The following is a 15,225-nucleotide window of genomic DNA, read 5'->3' as shown; positions in this document are numbered from 1 at the left end:
CAGAAAAATCCCCAAATGATCAAAATACCGTTTGCACCAACTTAAAACAGGCAGAATCCTGTATTGACGAGAAACCATTGGAGCTTAGATCTGTCTCACCTGAATCATTGTCATCAGATAACGAGTGTGCTCAGTCCTTCCTTGAATACTGGTTATCTGAATTAAGACTGGTGTCCCCTGGATCAATAACATCTGAGAATGAGTTTAGACCCCTTTCTGCTGACTCACCAATCCCTCAGTTTGGATATGAGTACTGTGCTAATCATGTTGACTTCTCAAGGAATAGGTCATCTTCCCCAGCATCATTAATTTCAGACTGGGAATATACTGATTTATGTCTTGAAAACCTGTTTGATGAGACCAGAGCAGATTCTCCACAGTCAGTTCTATCAGACTTTGAGCTTGATAGGTTGTTTAATTACAGACCATTGTCCCCAGAATCAATCTCTTCAGATTTGGATTTGTCACTCCTTCGGGAGTGGCTGGAAGACTTTAGACCTTCATCCCCAGAGTCTGTTGCATCAGTTGACCAGTACAGTATGTCTCATGTAACAGTTTCTCAACTCGGGCATCAACATTGTGACTATTATTTAAAATATTCTGAAGGTAGACCCTCGTCACCTTGGTCAATATGTTCAGACCTTGAGTACTCTGGATATTGTCATGAAGAGCTGTTTGATGAGAACAGACCAGACTCACCAGATTCAATCACAGAACATGCTAGAACTGAACAAAGTAGTATTCCTCATTCTATACTCACATCTCTGACAGTTCCAAGACCTCTAACATATGCAAACATTGTGCAAGGGTGCACCCACTTAAAACAGGCCGTTGTATCAGTTGAAGAAATAAAACCATCACCTGAATCTGTGATATCTGGTATAGAGAGGGAAGAGTGTGGTCTGGATGAGCTACTCAGTAAAGCCACAACCTGTCCACCTGATTCCATCTGTTCTGTTGGTAAGGAGGAAGGTATGGATCATCAGATTAAGGAAGGAATTCAGTCAGAAAGATCCCAAAATGATCAAAGTACAGAAGGACCTTCATTACATGTGACATTGGATGCTTGTGAAGGGAGAATTTTAGCCTCACAGTGCACAGTAGTTTATAAGGCAGTCCCTTGCAAATTGATGTGTCATATGTACGATCCAATCTGCAAAGTAAAGAGCAATGACAGTGAGACAGCTGCATTTGTCTATGCAGTGAATAGATGGGAAGGTAAAGAATCTCTGGAACATCAGATATATTCTTCTTGTGGCCTTAGTTGTGGAAAACACAGCTTTGAAAAGTGTCCACCTGAAACTGCCAAACAGGGTGCAAATGAACTTCCTACAACAGATATGGCTTCATTACAAGAGGCATTGTATGATGATTCCTCACTAACATGCTACACCAAAGAGAGCGAAACATATTTTAAAGAAGACATTCATATTTCAAAAGCAGTATCAGTTGAAACCGTAATCCCAATTACCTCACAGTTGTCAACAGTATGGGAATTAGTTCAGCTGTCTCCTGTTTCAGAGTATAGACCACTGTCCCCTGAATCACTCTATTCAGATGATGGAAACCTTTTTTATCTATACCACATATTTACAGACATGAGGTCAGTGTCCCCTGAATCTGTGGCATCGTTTGATGAGTATAGACCCCTCTCTCCAGACTCACCGATTCCTCAGTTCAGAAATCAATGTAGTGATTATAACCTGCATTTCTCAGGAAACAGGTCAGCCTCACCTGAATCAGTAACTTCGGACTGGGAGTACTCTGATTTATGTCTTGATACCTTATTTGATGAGGACAGACCAGACTCACCAGATTCATTTACAGCAAATGCTGCAACTGAACAAAGTAGCATTCCTCATTCTATACTCACATCTCTGACAGCTCCAAGACCTCTAACATATGCAGACATTGTGCAAGGGTGCACCCACTTAAAACAGGCAGTTTCATCAGTCGAAGAAATAAAACCGTCACCTGAATCTGTGATATCTGGTATAGAGAGGGAAGAGTGTGGTCTGGATGAGTTACTCAGTAAAGCCACAACCTGTCCACCTGATTCCATCTGTTCTGTTGGTAATGAGGAAGGTATGGATCATCAGATTAAGGAAGGAATTCAGTCAGAAAGATCCCCAAATGATCAAAATACCGTTTGCACCAACTTAAAACAGGCAGAATCCTGTATTGACGAGAAACCATTGGAGCTTAGACCTGTTTCACCTGAATCATTGTCATCAGATAACGAGTGTGCTCAGTCCTTCCTTGAATACTGGTTATCTGAATTAAGACTGGTGTCCCCTGGATCAATAACATCTGAGAATGAGTTTAGACCCCTTTCTGCTGACTCACCAATCCCTCAGTTCGGATATGAGTACTGTGCTAATCATGTTGACTTCTCAAGGAATAGGTCATCTTCCCCAGCATCATTAATTTCAGACTGGGAATATACTGATTTATGTCTTGAAAACGTGTTTGATGAGACCAGAGCAGATTCTCCACAGTCAGTTCTATCAGACTTTGAGCTTGATAGGTTGTTTAATTACAGACCACTGTCCCCTGAATCACTCTATTCAGATGATGGAAACCTTTTTTATCTAGACCACATATTTACAGACATGAGGTCAGTGTCCCCTGAATCTGTGGCATCGTTTGATGAGTATAGACCCCTCTCTCCAGACTCACCGATTCCTCAGTTCAGAAATCAATGTAGTGATTATAACCTGCATTTCTCAGGAAACAGGTCAGCCTCACCTGAATCAGTAACTTCGGACTGGGAGTACTCTGATTTATGTCTTGATACCTTATTTGATGAGGACAGACCAGACTCACCAGATTCATTTACAGCAAATGCTGCAACTGAACAAAGTAGCATTCCTCATTCTATACTCACATCTCTGACAGTTCCAAGACCTCTAACATATGCAGACATTGTGCAAGGGTGCACCCACTTAAAACAGGCAGTTTCATCAGTCGAAGAAATAAAACCGTCACCTGAATCTGTGATATCTGGTATAGAGAGGGAAGAGTGTGGTCTGGATGAGTTACTCAGTAAAGCCACAACCTGTCCACCTGATTCCATCTGTTCTGTTGGTAAGGAGGAAGGTATGGATCATCAGATTAAGGAAGGAATTCAGTCAGAAAGATCCCCAAATGATCAAAATACCGTTTGCACCAACTTAAAACAGGCAGAATCCTGTATTGACGAGAAACCATTGGAGCTTAGACCTGTTTCACCTGAATCATTGTCATCAGATAACGAGTGTGCTCAGTCCTTCCTTGAATACTGGTTATCTGAATTAAGACTGGTGTCCCCTGGATCAATAACATCTGAGAATGAGTTTAGACCCCTTTCTGCTGACTCACCAATCCCTCAGTTCGAATATGAGTACTGTGCTAATCATGTTGACTTCTCAAGGAATAGGTCATCTTCCCCAGCATCATTAATTTCAGACTGGGAATATACTGATTTATGTCTTGAAAACGTGTTTGATGAGACCAGAGCAGATTCTCCACAGTCAGTTCTATCAGACTTTGAGCTTGATAGGTTGTTTAATTACAGACCACTGTCCCCTGAATCACTCTATTCAGATGATGGAAACCTTTTTTATCTAGACCACATATTTACAGACATGAGGTCAGTGTCCCCTGAATCTGTGGCATCGTTTGATGAGTATAGACCCCTCTCTCCAGACTCACCGATTCCTCAGTTCAGAAATCAATGTAGTGATTATAACCTGCATTTCTCAGGAAACAGGTCAGCCTCACCTGAATCAGTAACTTCGGACTGGGAGTACTCTGATTTATGTCTTGATACCTTATTTGATGAGGACAGACCAGACTCACCAGATTCATTTACAGCAAATGCTGCAACTGAACAAAGTAGCATTCCTCATTCTATACTCACATCTCTGACAGCTCCAAGACCTCTAACATATGCAGACATTGTGCAAGGGTGCACCCACTTAAAACAGGCAGTTTCATCAGTCGAAGAAATAAAACCGTCACCTGAATCTGTGATATCTGGTATAGAGAGGGAAGAGTGTGGTCTGGATGAGTTACTCAGTAAAGCCACAACCTGTCCACCTGATTCCATCTGTTCTGTTGGTAAGGAGGAAGGTATGGATCATCAGATTAAGGAAGGAATTCAGTCAGAAAGATCCCCAAATGATCAAAATACCGTTTGCACCAACTTAAAACAGGCAGAATCCTGTATTGACGAGAAACCATTGGAGCTTAGACCTGTTTCACCTGAATCATTGTCATCAGATAACGAGTGTGCTCAGTCCTTCCTTGAATACTGGTTATCTGAATTAAGACTGGTGTCCCCTGGATCAATAACATCTGAGAATGAGTTTAGACCCCTTTCTGCTGACTCACCAATCCCTCAGTTCGGATATGAGTACTGTGCTAATCATGTTGACTTATCAAGGAATAGGTCATCTTCCCCAGCATCATTAATTTCAGACTGGGAATATACTGATTTATGTCTTGAAAACGTGTTTGATGAGACCAGAGCAGATTCTCCACAGTCAGTTCTATCAGACTTTGAGCTTGATAGGTTGTTTAATTACAGACCATTGTCCCCAGAATCAATCTCTTCAGATTTGGATTTGTCACTCCTTCGGGAGTGGCTGGAAGACTTTAGACCTTCATCCCCAGAGTCTGTTGCATCAGTTGACCAGTACAGTATGTCTCATATACCAGTTTCTCAACTCAGGCATCAACATTGTGACTATTATTTGAAATATTCTGAAGGTAGACCCTCGTCACCTTGGTCAATATGTTCAGACCTTGAGTGCTCTGGATATTGTCATGAAGAGCTGTTTGATGAGAACAGACCAGACTCACCAGATTCAATCACAGAACATGCTGGAACTGAACAAAGTAGCATTCCTCATTCTATACTCACATCTCTGACAGCTCCAAGACCTCTAACATATGCAGACATTGTGCAAGGGTGCACCCACTTAAAACAGGCAGTTTCATCAGTCGAAGAAATAAAACCGTCACCTGAATCTGTGATATCTGGTATAGAGAGGGAAGATTGTGGTCTGGATGAGTTACTCAGTAAAGCCACAACCTGTCCACCTGATTCCATCTGTTCTGTTGGTAAGGAGGAAGGTATGGATCATCAGATTAAGGAAGGAATTCAGTCAGAAAGATCCCAAAATGATAAAAGTACAGAAGGACCTTCATTACATGTGACATTGGATGCTTATGAAGGGAGAATTTTTGAGTCGTGTTTAGGCAGTTTTGACATGAATGCCAGACCACCATCTATTGAACCTTTAGTGTTTCATTTTGTTGAAAGACCAACTTACCTCTTACTGTTTCCACAAACTGTTCCATTGTTCTCTATGTCGGTCATGCTGCCCTCAAGTGAAAAGCGAACCAGTATTCAATCTAAAACCTTAACCGCACAAGCATCAAATGGAGCCGATACTTTAGATATGTGTGAGAAAGACTTGAGCCAAGTCAGACCAATGACACCTAAATCACTGGATTCAGAAGAGAACCTTTCATTTTCATACGATAGGATTTCAGAAATGAGACCACACTCTCCTAACTCTGTGGCAACATTTGATGAACATCGACCCCGATCTCCTGATTCTCCAGTCGAAGAAATAAAACCGTCACCTGAATCTGTGATATCTGGTATAGAGAGGGAAGAGTGTGGTCTGGATGAGTTACTCAGTAAAGCCACAACCTGTCCACCTGATTCCATCTCTTATGTTGGTAAGGAAGAAGGTATGGATCATCAGATTAAGGAAGGAAGTCACTCAGAAACATCCCCAAATTATCAATGTTCAGAAGGACCTTCGTTATATGTGACATTGGATGTTTGTGAAGGGAATGTTTTGGCTCCGGAGTGCACACTAGTTTACAAGGCAATCCCTTGCAAATTGATGTGTCACATGTACGATCCAATCTGCAAAGTGAAGAGCAATGGCAGTGAGACAGCTGTATTTGACTATGCATTGAATAGATGGGAAGGTAAAGAATCTCTGGAACATCAGATCGATTCTTCTTGTGGTCTTAGTGGTGGAAAACACAGCTTTGGAAAATGTCCATCTGAAACAGCCAAACAGGGTGAGAAGGAATTTCCTACAACAGATATGGCTTCATTACAAGACATTAATATTTCAAAACCAGTATCAGTTGAAACAGTAATCTCAATTACCTCACAGTTGTCAACAGTATGGGAATTAGTTCAGCTGTCTCCTCTTTCAGAGAATAGACCACTGTCCCCTGAATCACTCTGTTCAGATGATCGAAACCTTTTTTATCTAGACCACATATTTACAGACATGAGGTCAGTGTCCCCTGAATCTGTGGCATCGTTTGATGAGTATAGACCCCTCTCTCCAGACTCACCGATTCCTCAGTTCAGAAATCAATGTAGTGATTATAACTTGCATTTCTCAGGAAACAGGTCAGCCTCACCTGAATCAGTAACTTCGGACTGGGAGTACTCTGATTTATGCCTTGATACCTTATTTGATGAGGACAGACCAGAATCCCCTGATTCAATTGAGTTTGACAGTGGATTTTACAAATTGAAATACAGACCTCTGTCACCAGAATCAATTTCTTCGATAGATGATTTTTCCTTCCTGGAGTTATTATTTTCAGAATCTAGACCATCATCACCTGAGTCTTCTGCTTTATACGATAAGTATAGACCCCTTTCTCCAGACTCTCCAATTCCCCAGTATGGAAAGCAGTTTTGTGATTACCATTCATTGTTCTCTGGGTGCAGATCATCCTCTCCTAAATCAGTAACTTCAGACCTTGAAGACTCTGGTTATGTTTTTAAGGAACTATTTGCAGAAAACAGACCAGACTCACCGGATTCATTTTTCTTAGAATGCGATAATGAACAGACCACAAAAGGGGAGATACCAATTTCAATCAGTTCCCCAACAGCTACAACTCCTCAGACCTATGCAGATATTGTACAATACAGCGCTCATTTCAAAGAGTCAAAGTCTGCAGAATTAGAGAAACAATTTCAGTGCATACCTTCTTTAGCTGAATCGTTGCCATCAGAGAATGAGTACAGTCAGTCTTTCCTTGACTACTGGATCTCTGAATTGATACCATCATCTCCTGAGCATATTTCATCATTAGGAGGGTCAGATGAAGGTTCAGTGGGCATGGAAGAACAAGCGATACCTTGCTTTTTTGAAAGCACAGTGGAAGATTCTCCAGTATCACACCCTAGAGTCTCTGATCAGAAAGCCACAGAATCTCATACTGAATCGTGTATACCACCATCTGAAACAAAGGAAATGGGAGCCATAGCTTCCTTCTCAGATTCATCTGAATTGGATTTGGTTCAGGTTTCTTCTCTAGAGTCTCTAGGTTCAGATGATGTAAACCTTTCAAGTTTCGAGTTTCTTTAATAGTTGTCATACAGAAGTACACAATACTTTTATACAAAATGCTTCTTACTGTTACGCTCCAGGGACTGTGCAAGACAAGATAAGTATGAAATAAAATAACATAGTATAGCATGTAAATTAGAAGTAAAAAAAAAAGAGGTCACAGTGTTCAGTATAGACATATGTACAATGTTCGATGCAGAATAAACGTAACTGAGTTACCATATAATATACAATATACTATGCAGTGTACTAATATACAATACTATATAGTGCAAGGCAGAAATGGGATGAGGTGCAATTTAGGTACAATTTACAGTACGAGTTGTAGTGCAAATCCTTTATCAATAAATATAAAGTGTGTTTGTGTGATCTAAAGTGTGGAGAGTGGGTGCTGCAGTGTGTTGTTTGTTTAAGTGAGTGTGTGCGTGTGGGTGTGTGTGCTGTGTGCATTTGATGGTTGTTGCATAGTGTTTATTGTTCGTTTAGCAGCCTGATGGCCTGGGGATAGAAGCTTCTTCTGAGTCTTTCTGTGCTCGCCTTAAGACTCCGGTATCGCTTGCCTGACCGCAGCAGTTCAAAGAGGCAGTTGTTCGGGTGGCTGGAGTCCTTGATGATTCTCTTAGCCTTCCCCCTGCACCGCTTGTTGTAAATGTTCTGGAGGGTGGGAAGCCCCCCTCCAATTGTGCGTTCGGCTGAACGTGTCACTCTTTGTAGTCTGCTACGGTCTTGTGCAGTGCTATTCCCAAACCAGGAGGTGATGTTGCCAGTCAGGATGCTCTCTATTGTACATGAGTAGAAGTTCCTAAGGATCTTCTGACTGACTTGGAACTTCCTTAGGCGCCTGAGGAAGTAGAGGCGTTGTCGTGCCTTCTTCACAACACTGTCAATGTGTGTGGTCCATGTCAAGTCCTCGGATATGTGGGCTCCGAGGTACTTGAAACTGTTCACTCTCTCAACCGGTGCCCCGTCGATGCTGAGGGGGCTGTAGTCCTTGATCCCCGACCTCCTGAAGTCCACAATCATCTCTTTTGTTTTGCTGACGTTCAGGGAGAGGCAGTTCTCCTGACACCACTGTGACAGATTCTCTACCTCTTCCAGGTAGGCCCTTTCATATCTAAACTACATGTTCACTGACATGAGACCAACTTCTCCTGAATCTGTTGTATCATTTGACGAGTATAGACCTCTACCTCCAGACTCACCAATTCCTCAGTTCAGATCTCAATGTTGTGATTATTACCTGCATTTCTTGAGAAATAGGTCGGCTTCACCAGGATCAATAACTTCAGACTGGGATCATTCTGATTTATATCTTGGCCCCTTATTTGATGATGACAGACCAGACTCCCCTGAGCCCATGATGTTTGCTGGAGAATTTAAAGAACCATTTGATAGAATTACATTGAAATACAGGCCTCTGTCACCAGAATCAATATCTTCTCTTGATGATTTTACATTCCCCAAGGTCTTGTTTTCAGAGTCCAGATCATCTTCACCTGAGTCAGTTACATTTCTCGATGAGCATAGACCCCTCTCTGCTGACTCTCCAATTCCCCAGTACGGAAACCAGTTTTGTGATTATTATTTACCTTTCCCTGGAAGCTGGTCATCTCCCACAGAGTCCCTTGTTTCAGACCTTGAGTACTCTGATTATTTTCTTGAGGAACTGTTTTCAGACGACAGGCCAGATTCCCCAGATTCATTTATCTCACAATGTAGAGATGAACGGACAGCGGAAACAGAATTACCATTACAATTTCAACCACAAGCAGCTCCAACTCCCCAAGCATGTGCAGATGTTGTACAAGGGCACTCAGGAGCGGAGCACTCAGACGCTTATGATATGGAAGAGAAACCATTCAGTTCTTTATCAGCTGAGTCTTTGTCTTTGGAAAATGAGTACACTCAGTCCTTTCTTCACTATTGGATGTCTGAGTTGAAACCATCATCTCCTGACCATGTTGCATCATTAGAAGAGTCAGATGAAGGTCTAAACCAGCCAAGGCCAATTATTCCTGAATCAGCATTATCTGAACAGAGCGTTTCAGATGACAAAAGACGTACCACAGAATGCAGACAACCATACAAGCCTCTACACAAAACGTGGATGTCACATGTTTATGATCCATATTATAAGGGAAAACCTTTATGTAGTAAGGCAGAATTATTCGATCATGCAATCGAAAAACAGTCTGAAGTAGTTTGTGATCCACCACAATCAGTCAACATTGAAGAACAGCAAAGCATAGCTTGCTATTTTGAAAGCAAATCAGGTGAAAAAACGGATTCTTCAGCATCATACACCGATACAGCCACAGAACATCATACTGAAACTATCATGCCCCCATCAGACATAATTGAGACAGGACCCAAAACTCCTTTCCCAGATTTAGCTGACCAGGATTTTTGTAAGGCCTCCTCCCCAGACAGTAGAGAACCCAGATTAGATGTAGATCAGGTGGAGGCACACAGAGTCACACAGTTCTTCACTGAGTTGAGTCACGTGCCATCTGAACCTCAACATCTGGGATTTCCACATGCTGTCTGGCTGGAGGAGGCTTTCCATGAACAATCACAAGGACAATTATTGAAAAGAAGAGAACCTGAATATGAGAAGATAGAACATCAATCAAAATCAGAGATTAAACAAACCCAGGATTTGTTATGCGAGAACCTGAAAAGAGAGACCGTGAGAGAGGAAGAGAGCAAAAGTTCCTTGATTTCGGTAAGAGAAGCACAAGCTTCGTAGTGAAGATGGCAGTGCTTAGTGTGTGAACATGATGCAGGAGTCTTGGCTCAGGCTTTCACTAATCCATTTAGAAGCTTGACTCTTCTGCTCTGGCATGTTTGCATTGGAACAGCAAGAGGATTCTCTCAAGAAAATACAACTAATAGAAAATGTAGAAATGCGACTGGTATATCAACACCATGAGCTTCCTATCAGCACATGGTGTTTAACAATGCTAAAAGCTGGCATAAAAGCTAACTATAGATTTTGTGTCGTATTCATAATGCTTGGACTAAAATCTGCCTTGGAGCTAAGTAGGTATTAGTGTCTTGAATACGTCTTGTTGTGGTGTTTTACATTTTTTATCGGAATTCATTGGGGGGGGGGGGGGGGGGGGGCTGATAGGCACAGCATATAATTACAAATTTTGATCTGCATCCTGCCAATATTATAATATATAGGAATTGAAAACATCACACTCATTGTGGTATAGTAGGTGGTAAGTTCATTACACAATCTAAAATTGGGCAAGAGCATTTGAAAACCATCTTACCTTATTTATTTCGCAAAATATCATCTGAACACGTGTTAGACTGCTATTGTGGACCTATGGATGATGCTAATTAGAAAGAATACATGGGAATTCATAATATCTTAATATGCAAGTTGTCCTAATTTGTGAGACATTGCTGTATTAAGCCATAACTTGCTATTGATAAGTGCATGCTTATGCATATGGCCCCTCCCTTCATTGAGAAAAAAAATCACTCATTTCACACATTATTTTATATTCACTCATTCATGGTTTATTTTTTCCATTCCATGTTATCCTTCTTTTTTTTTTACAGGTGTCCACAGGATCTCCCATGAGAAATCTCTCAGAATCTTCACAACATAAAAGTGTTGTTCTAGATCGGAGTCTGTCCTTATCAACTGAGATTCCATCATTGTCATATAATGCAAACAACACACTCCCGAGTGAGAATCAGTTTGCCTCCCCAGATTCACATAGGGCACCTGTCTTTGACTTGAGTACAACATCCCCAGAAATGACCTTTACCAAAGAAAGTAGCTCACCACAGGAGAAAAGTGAAATGCTATCCAGCCCAAAACCAAGCAGAGAATCCTCCCCATCTGAGCCAAGTCCAGTGGTCCCAGATCTGCTAAGTCACACTTCCCAAGATAGCACAGATGATCAAGTGCCCGTGCCCTCAGAGCGCACATCAACACCTCCAGAGTCAGGCTCGCCCCAGCTTGACCAGCTATTGTCAGACCTGGAAGAGATGAAACTCAGGTTCAGTCCAGAGACACTTGAAGAGATTCAACCACCTCTGTCAGATTCCAGTGGTGTAAGTCCTGAAGTTGATCAACCTTATGTTGATTTTGAAGACCTCTCACCTGAAGATCAATGCCACAATCGAGATTGCGAGGTGGTTAGTGTGTCGCTCGCTTTTCACAATACAGAAGTTGTAGCTCGAACCAGTTTAGCAGCTTCAGCGCCTGCTCATATCCCCACTTTAAGTCAAGCTGAACCTGAGGCGCTCAGAGTCACTCCTGATCTGATCAGAACCTCATCAGAGCCAAGTCTAGTCTTCGTCACTCCAGTTCAATTTCATGACTTGGACCCAACATCTTCCATTCACACCCATAGAGCTGTAACTTCAGACTTCACCGGTGTTGTGGGTAGTATCATAGCCTCAGAAATTCCAGAATCTTCCAAACAGTTCTGTGCTACTACAGAACCATCATCAGAATCCAGTGTTAATCCTGACGTAGTTGAGTCAGTCAAAGTTGATGAATCTGCTACTAATCCATTCCCTTTAGTGTATTTTCTGGAATCAACTGCAAAGGAACATCAAACTGACATACCTGAGCAAAATTCAGACACAGTTAATGAGCAATACTTCACTGTTGATCAGACGACAGAAAACATGGACATTCATAAGGAATGTGAAGTATTATGTGAATCCACTGCATTGTCTAATGATCAAAGGCATACGGAAGAAGCAACCTCAACACAGTGTATTCAAAATCAAGACCCAGACATATGGGAGACTTTTCTTGAAACCACTCAGACTGACGATCTCTCCTCTCAGTCTATCTCTGATTTGAGTCCACAAACTCCAGGGACAGTCATGTCTGCACGACACTTCAACTTTGACGAACTGACCCCATACCCCTGTCCAGGGAACCTTGCTGTGCCCTCTGATGAGGTCACGCCAAGAATCAGCACACAGCATTCATGGGATTCCCTAACCTCAGAGTCTCCTGCATCGCCAACCCCTCATGCCAAACCCACAGCAGAGGTGGCAAATGCCTTAGATGAGGAGTTCAGTCTCCCACCAGAGTATGCTGAGGTCTCCTCCATACCACCAGTCTACAGCCCCAAACCTCCAACATATACAGATGTTGTGCATAGTGTTGCACATGGAACACACTTTGACGAATCTGACCCGGAAACCTACTTTGAGTGCAGACAGGCTTCATCTGATTTCTCAGAGACTGAGGCGGATGACCCAAAGAGAAAGAATAGACAGAGCGTCGGTCAGAACCGTGATCTGTCCACCCATCCTGGAGGACCAGGGAGGACGATCCCAAAGTCCACAGAACCACTTTACTCTGCCGCCCACGCACACCGTTGCGGAGTCCTGCTGTCCTCCGGAAGTGAGGAATACGAGGACGCACCGTACGTCCACGAACCTCCCGCTGATGTCTGCAAAGAGAGACAACCGTTGCAGCTCCTTGATGCACATACTGAAGACTTTTACGAGGCTCGACAAGAGCTTCCTGCTCACAGAGGGTCTGCATATGAGGTTAATGATGAATGTCTTGCAAGGGTAAGATACGTTTTTGGCGAATTAGCCCAGCCTGTGAACCTTACCCTGAGATGTGCTAACTGAACGTTGTGCTTCAAGGAGGAATGGCTGCTTTATTATAACCCTGTGGCCACCTGGATTGGATTCCCCTGACATTCCCTTTTAACCCGTTTTAGTTTTTTATTTAGAATTAACCAATCTTAACATTGAGCATGCTGTTGTTTATGATGTACATGCAATTAACCCAAGCAAAGACATTTTACAAGTTAATTTGGTCCATAACTGTTTGTTGAGATGGCTTTGTTTATTAATGCTGATACTTAATCAAATATTTTGGTTGCACTTCTGACTCATAAGAGTGATGTTAACGACATTGCATATTTTTGTTGGCAATGAGAGTATTCATTCAAACACATGCATGGTACTGTATGCTTTGTAAAATACGTTGATCCTTGTTTTCTCATTAAAGTGGCAGATTGTTATGTTGCACATTCCCATTTGAAATGAAGACAAACAAACAAATATAACTCAATTACGTGAGAAGAAAGTGCAGCATGACACCCTCTGCTTTTTGCTTGCTTTGCCAAAAACATCAATACATTCAAATGTAATTTCATGGCTCAAAATGCATCTGTCGCCTGGTCAGGAAATCACTGCAGAGCTTGGATCAATGTCAGAAAGTTCTGATGAGGAGGTTTTGACCACCAGAGTAGTCCGAAGGAGAGTGATCATTAAGGTATTCATCTGAGCATGGGCTGTTTTGTGTTCAATTAATATAGCGTGTGATTTTCAGAGTGCAAATTATACCAATTATACTAGTGTGGAGGTGAAGATGTTTCCTACCTAACAACCTGGTTTTCAGTAGCTTCAAATGGAATGAAAGACATGAGTGTTCTAGCATTAACCAGGATTTAAAAACAGAGTACTGTACACCTTGTTGTTGGTTTGTGTGAATACTTTTTGTCGATTTGTTTTCCCTGAGAATACACATTTATTCGCCGTGTGCTGCACAAATGTCCCTTACCTTGCACCGAATTGGAGTCTAATTCGCAAATGTTATTTTCTTATTTATAAAAATAAATTCTAAAAGATAAGTATACAGTTGCCTTTTCACATTGTTGACCATTTGTGTCTCATGTCTCCCTGTAGGCTGATGATATGCCTGAGCTTCCCTTGCAGTCCGTGACGGAGGAGCAGTATACAGATGAACATGGACATATGGTAGTCAAAAAGGTAATTAATGTAGAGACAGTTTCAACTTGATGACAAAAAACAAACATAAACCAACGTTCTAGGGTGGACAACTGTAGCTGTTCCCTAGCAACACCTAAAACATTCCACTGAAACTGTCTCCATGAAATAACTTTTTCGCTCATGAGAGTAATGAGTTACTGGTCGTTGGTCAGATACAAACGCGGTTGTTGCCACAACATGGCTCTGTGCATCACAGTACACAGCATCTCCCTCCTAAGTCTCTCTGACCCCCCTGGTCTTCCTCAGGTGACGCGAAAGATCATCCGTAAGTGTGTGTCTGCGGATGGTGTGGAGCGTGAGGAGGTGACACTGGAGGGAACTCCCCAGGACTCTTTCAGCGTGGCAGAGGGAGACAGCTACTCTAGAGTGGTGAAGCGGACTGTACTGAAGAGTGAGGGGGACCATACAGAGGTGTGTGTGTGTGTGTGTGTTTCTGTGTATGTTTGTGCACACAATTTAATCCAAGATTGCTTTACAACACAAAGCAGTAAATAAACAACAGCCTTTGCAACATAACAACAATCTTAAAGTTAAAACTCAATATATTTTAGTGGAAAAATACAAGCCATTGTCTGTTTTTTATAATCTAGGTGACGTTTTCTGAGCGTGGGGGCATCTCGGCATCAGGGGAGGAGCCTGTTTGGGCTTGTAAAGTCACTCGGGTGGAAAGGACGGTGGTCGTGGAGGGCGAGAGGACAGTGAAGCACCTGGGTGACCCGTCGTTGGCCTATGACCTGCCTTCTGCCCAGGACGACTTCAAACAGGTCTGTTGAATAATGATCCACTATCCCCTCACCAAGTTCTGCCAGACAATACGCCAATTGTTGTTGTGTGGCTGTACTAAAGGCATGCCGAAAAAACTGCCAGGTTTTAAACTGTGTGGGTATTTTATTACATAAAATCATCATTATTATTATTATATATTATTATTTTTAAATGTTGTATTGTTATTATTATTATGACATATAAAGCCTATTAGATATTCTTCCAAAATATGTTGAACATGAATGTATTATGCTAACCGACAACACTCCAGGAAACA

The 15,225-nt window shown here is 42.0% G+C and overlaps 1 protein-coding gene across 1 annotated transcript in view; it reads left to right on the top strand.

The window, feature by feature from the left end:
- The window catches only part of LOC311232351 (uncharacterized protein), a gene marked incomplete at its 5' end in the record, with an annotated part of 144,177 nt that overhangs the window by 127,989 nt on the left and 963 nt on the right, over positions 1 to 15,225 (top strand). The window contains 3 exons of the mRNA XM_084319116.1: positions 14,079 to 14,162; positions 14,430 to 14,594; positions 14,774 to 14,947. Of these exons, the coding sequence (XP_084175242.1) occupies positions 14,079 to 14,162; positions 14,430 to 14,594; positions 14,774 to 14,947 (423 nt within the window). The remainder of the gene's footprint in view (positions 1 to 14,078; positions 14,163 to 14,429; positions 14,595 to 14,773; positions 14,948 to 15,225) is intronic.

The sequence above is a fragment of the Notolepis coatsorum genome, assembly GCF_963971535.1.
Source record: "Notolepis coatsorum genome assembly, chromosome: 7".
Lineage (NCBI taxonomy): Eukaryota > Metazoa > Chordata > Actinopteri > Aulopiformes > Paralepididae > Notolepis > Notolepis coatsorum.
The sequence above is the reverse complement of the archived record's forward strand: the minus strand, read 5'-3'. Positions and strand labels throughout refer to the sequence as shown.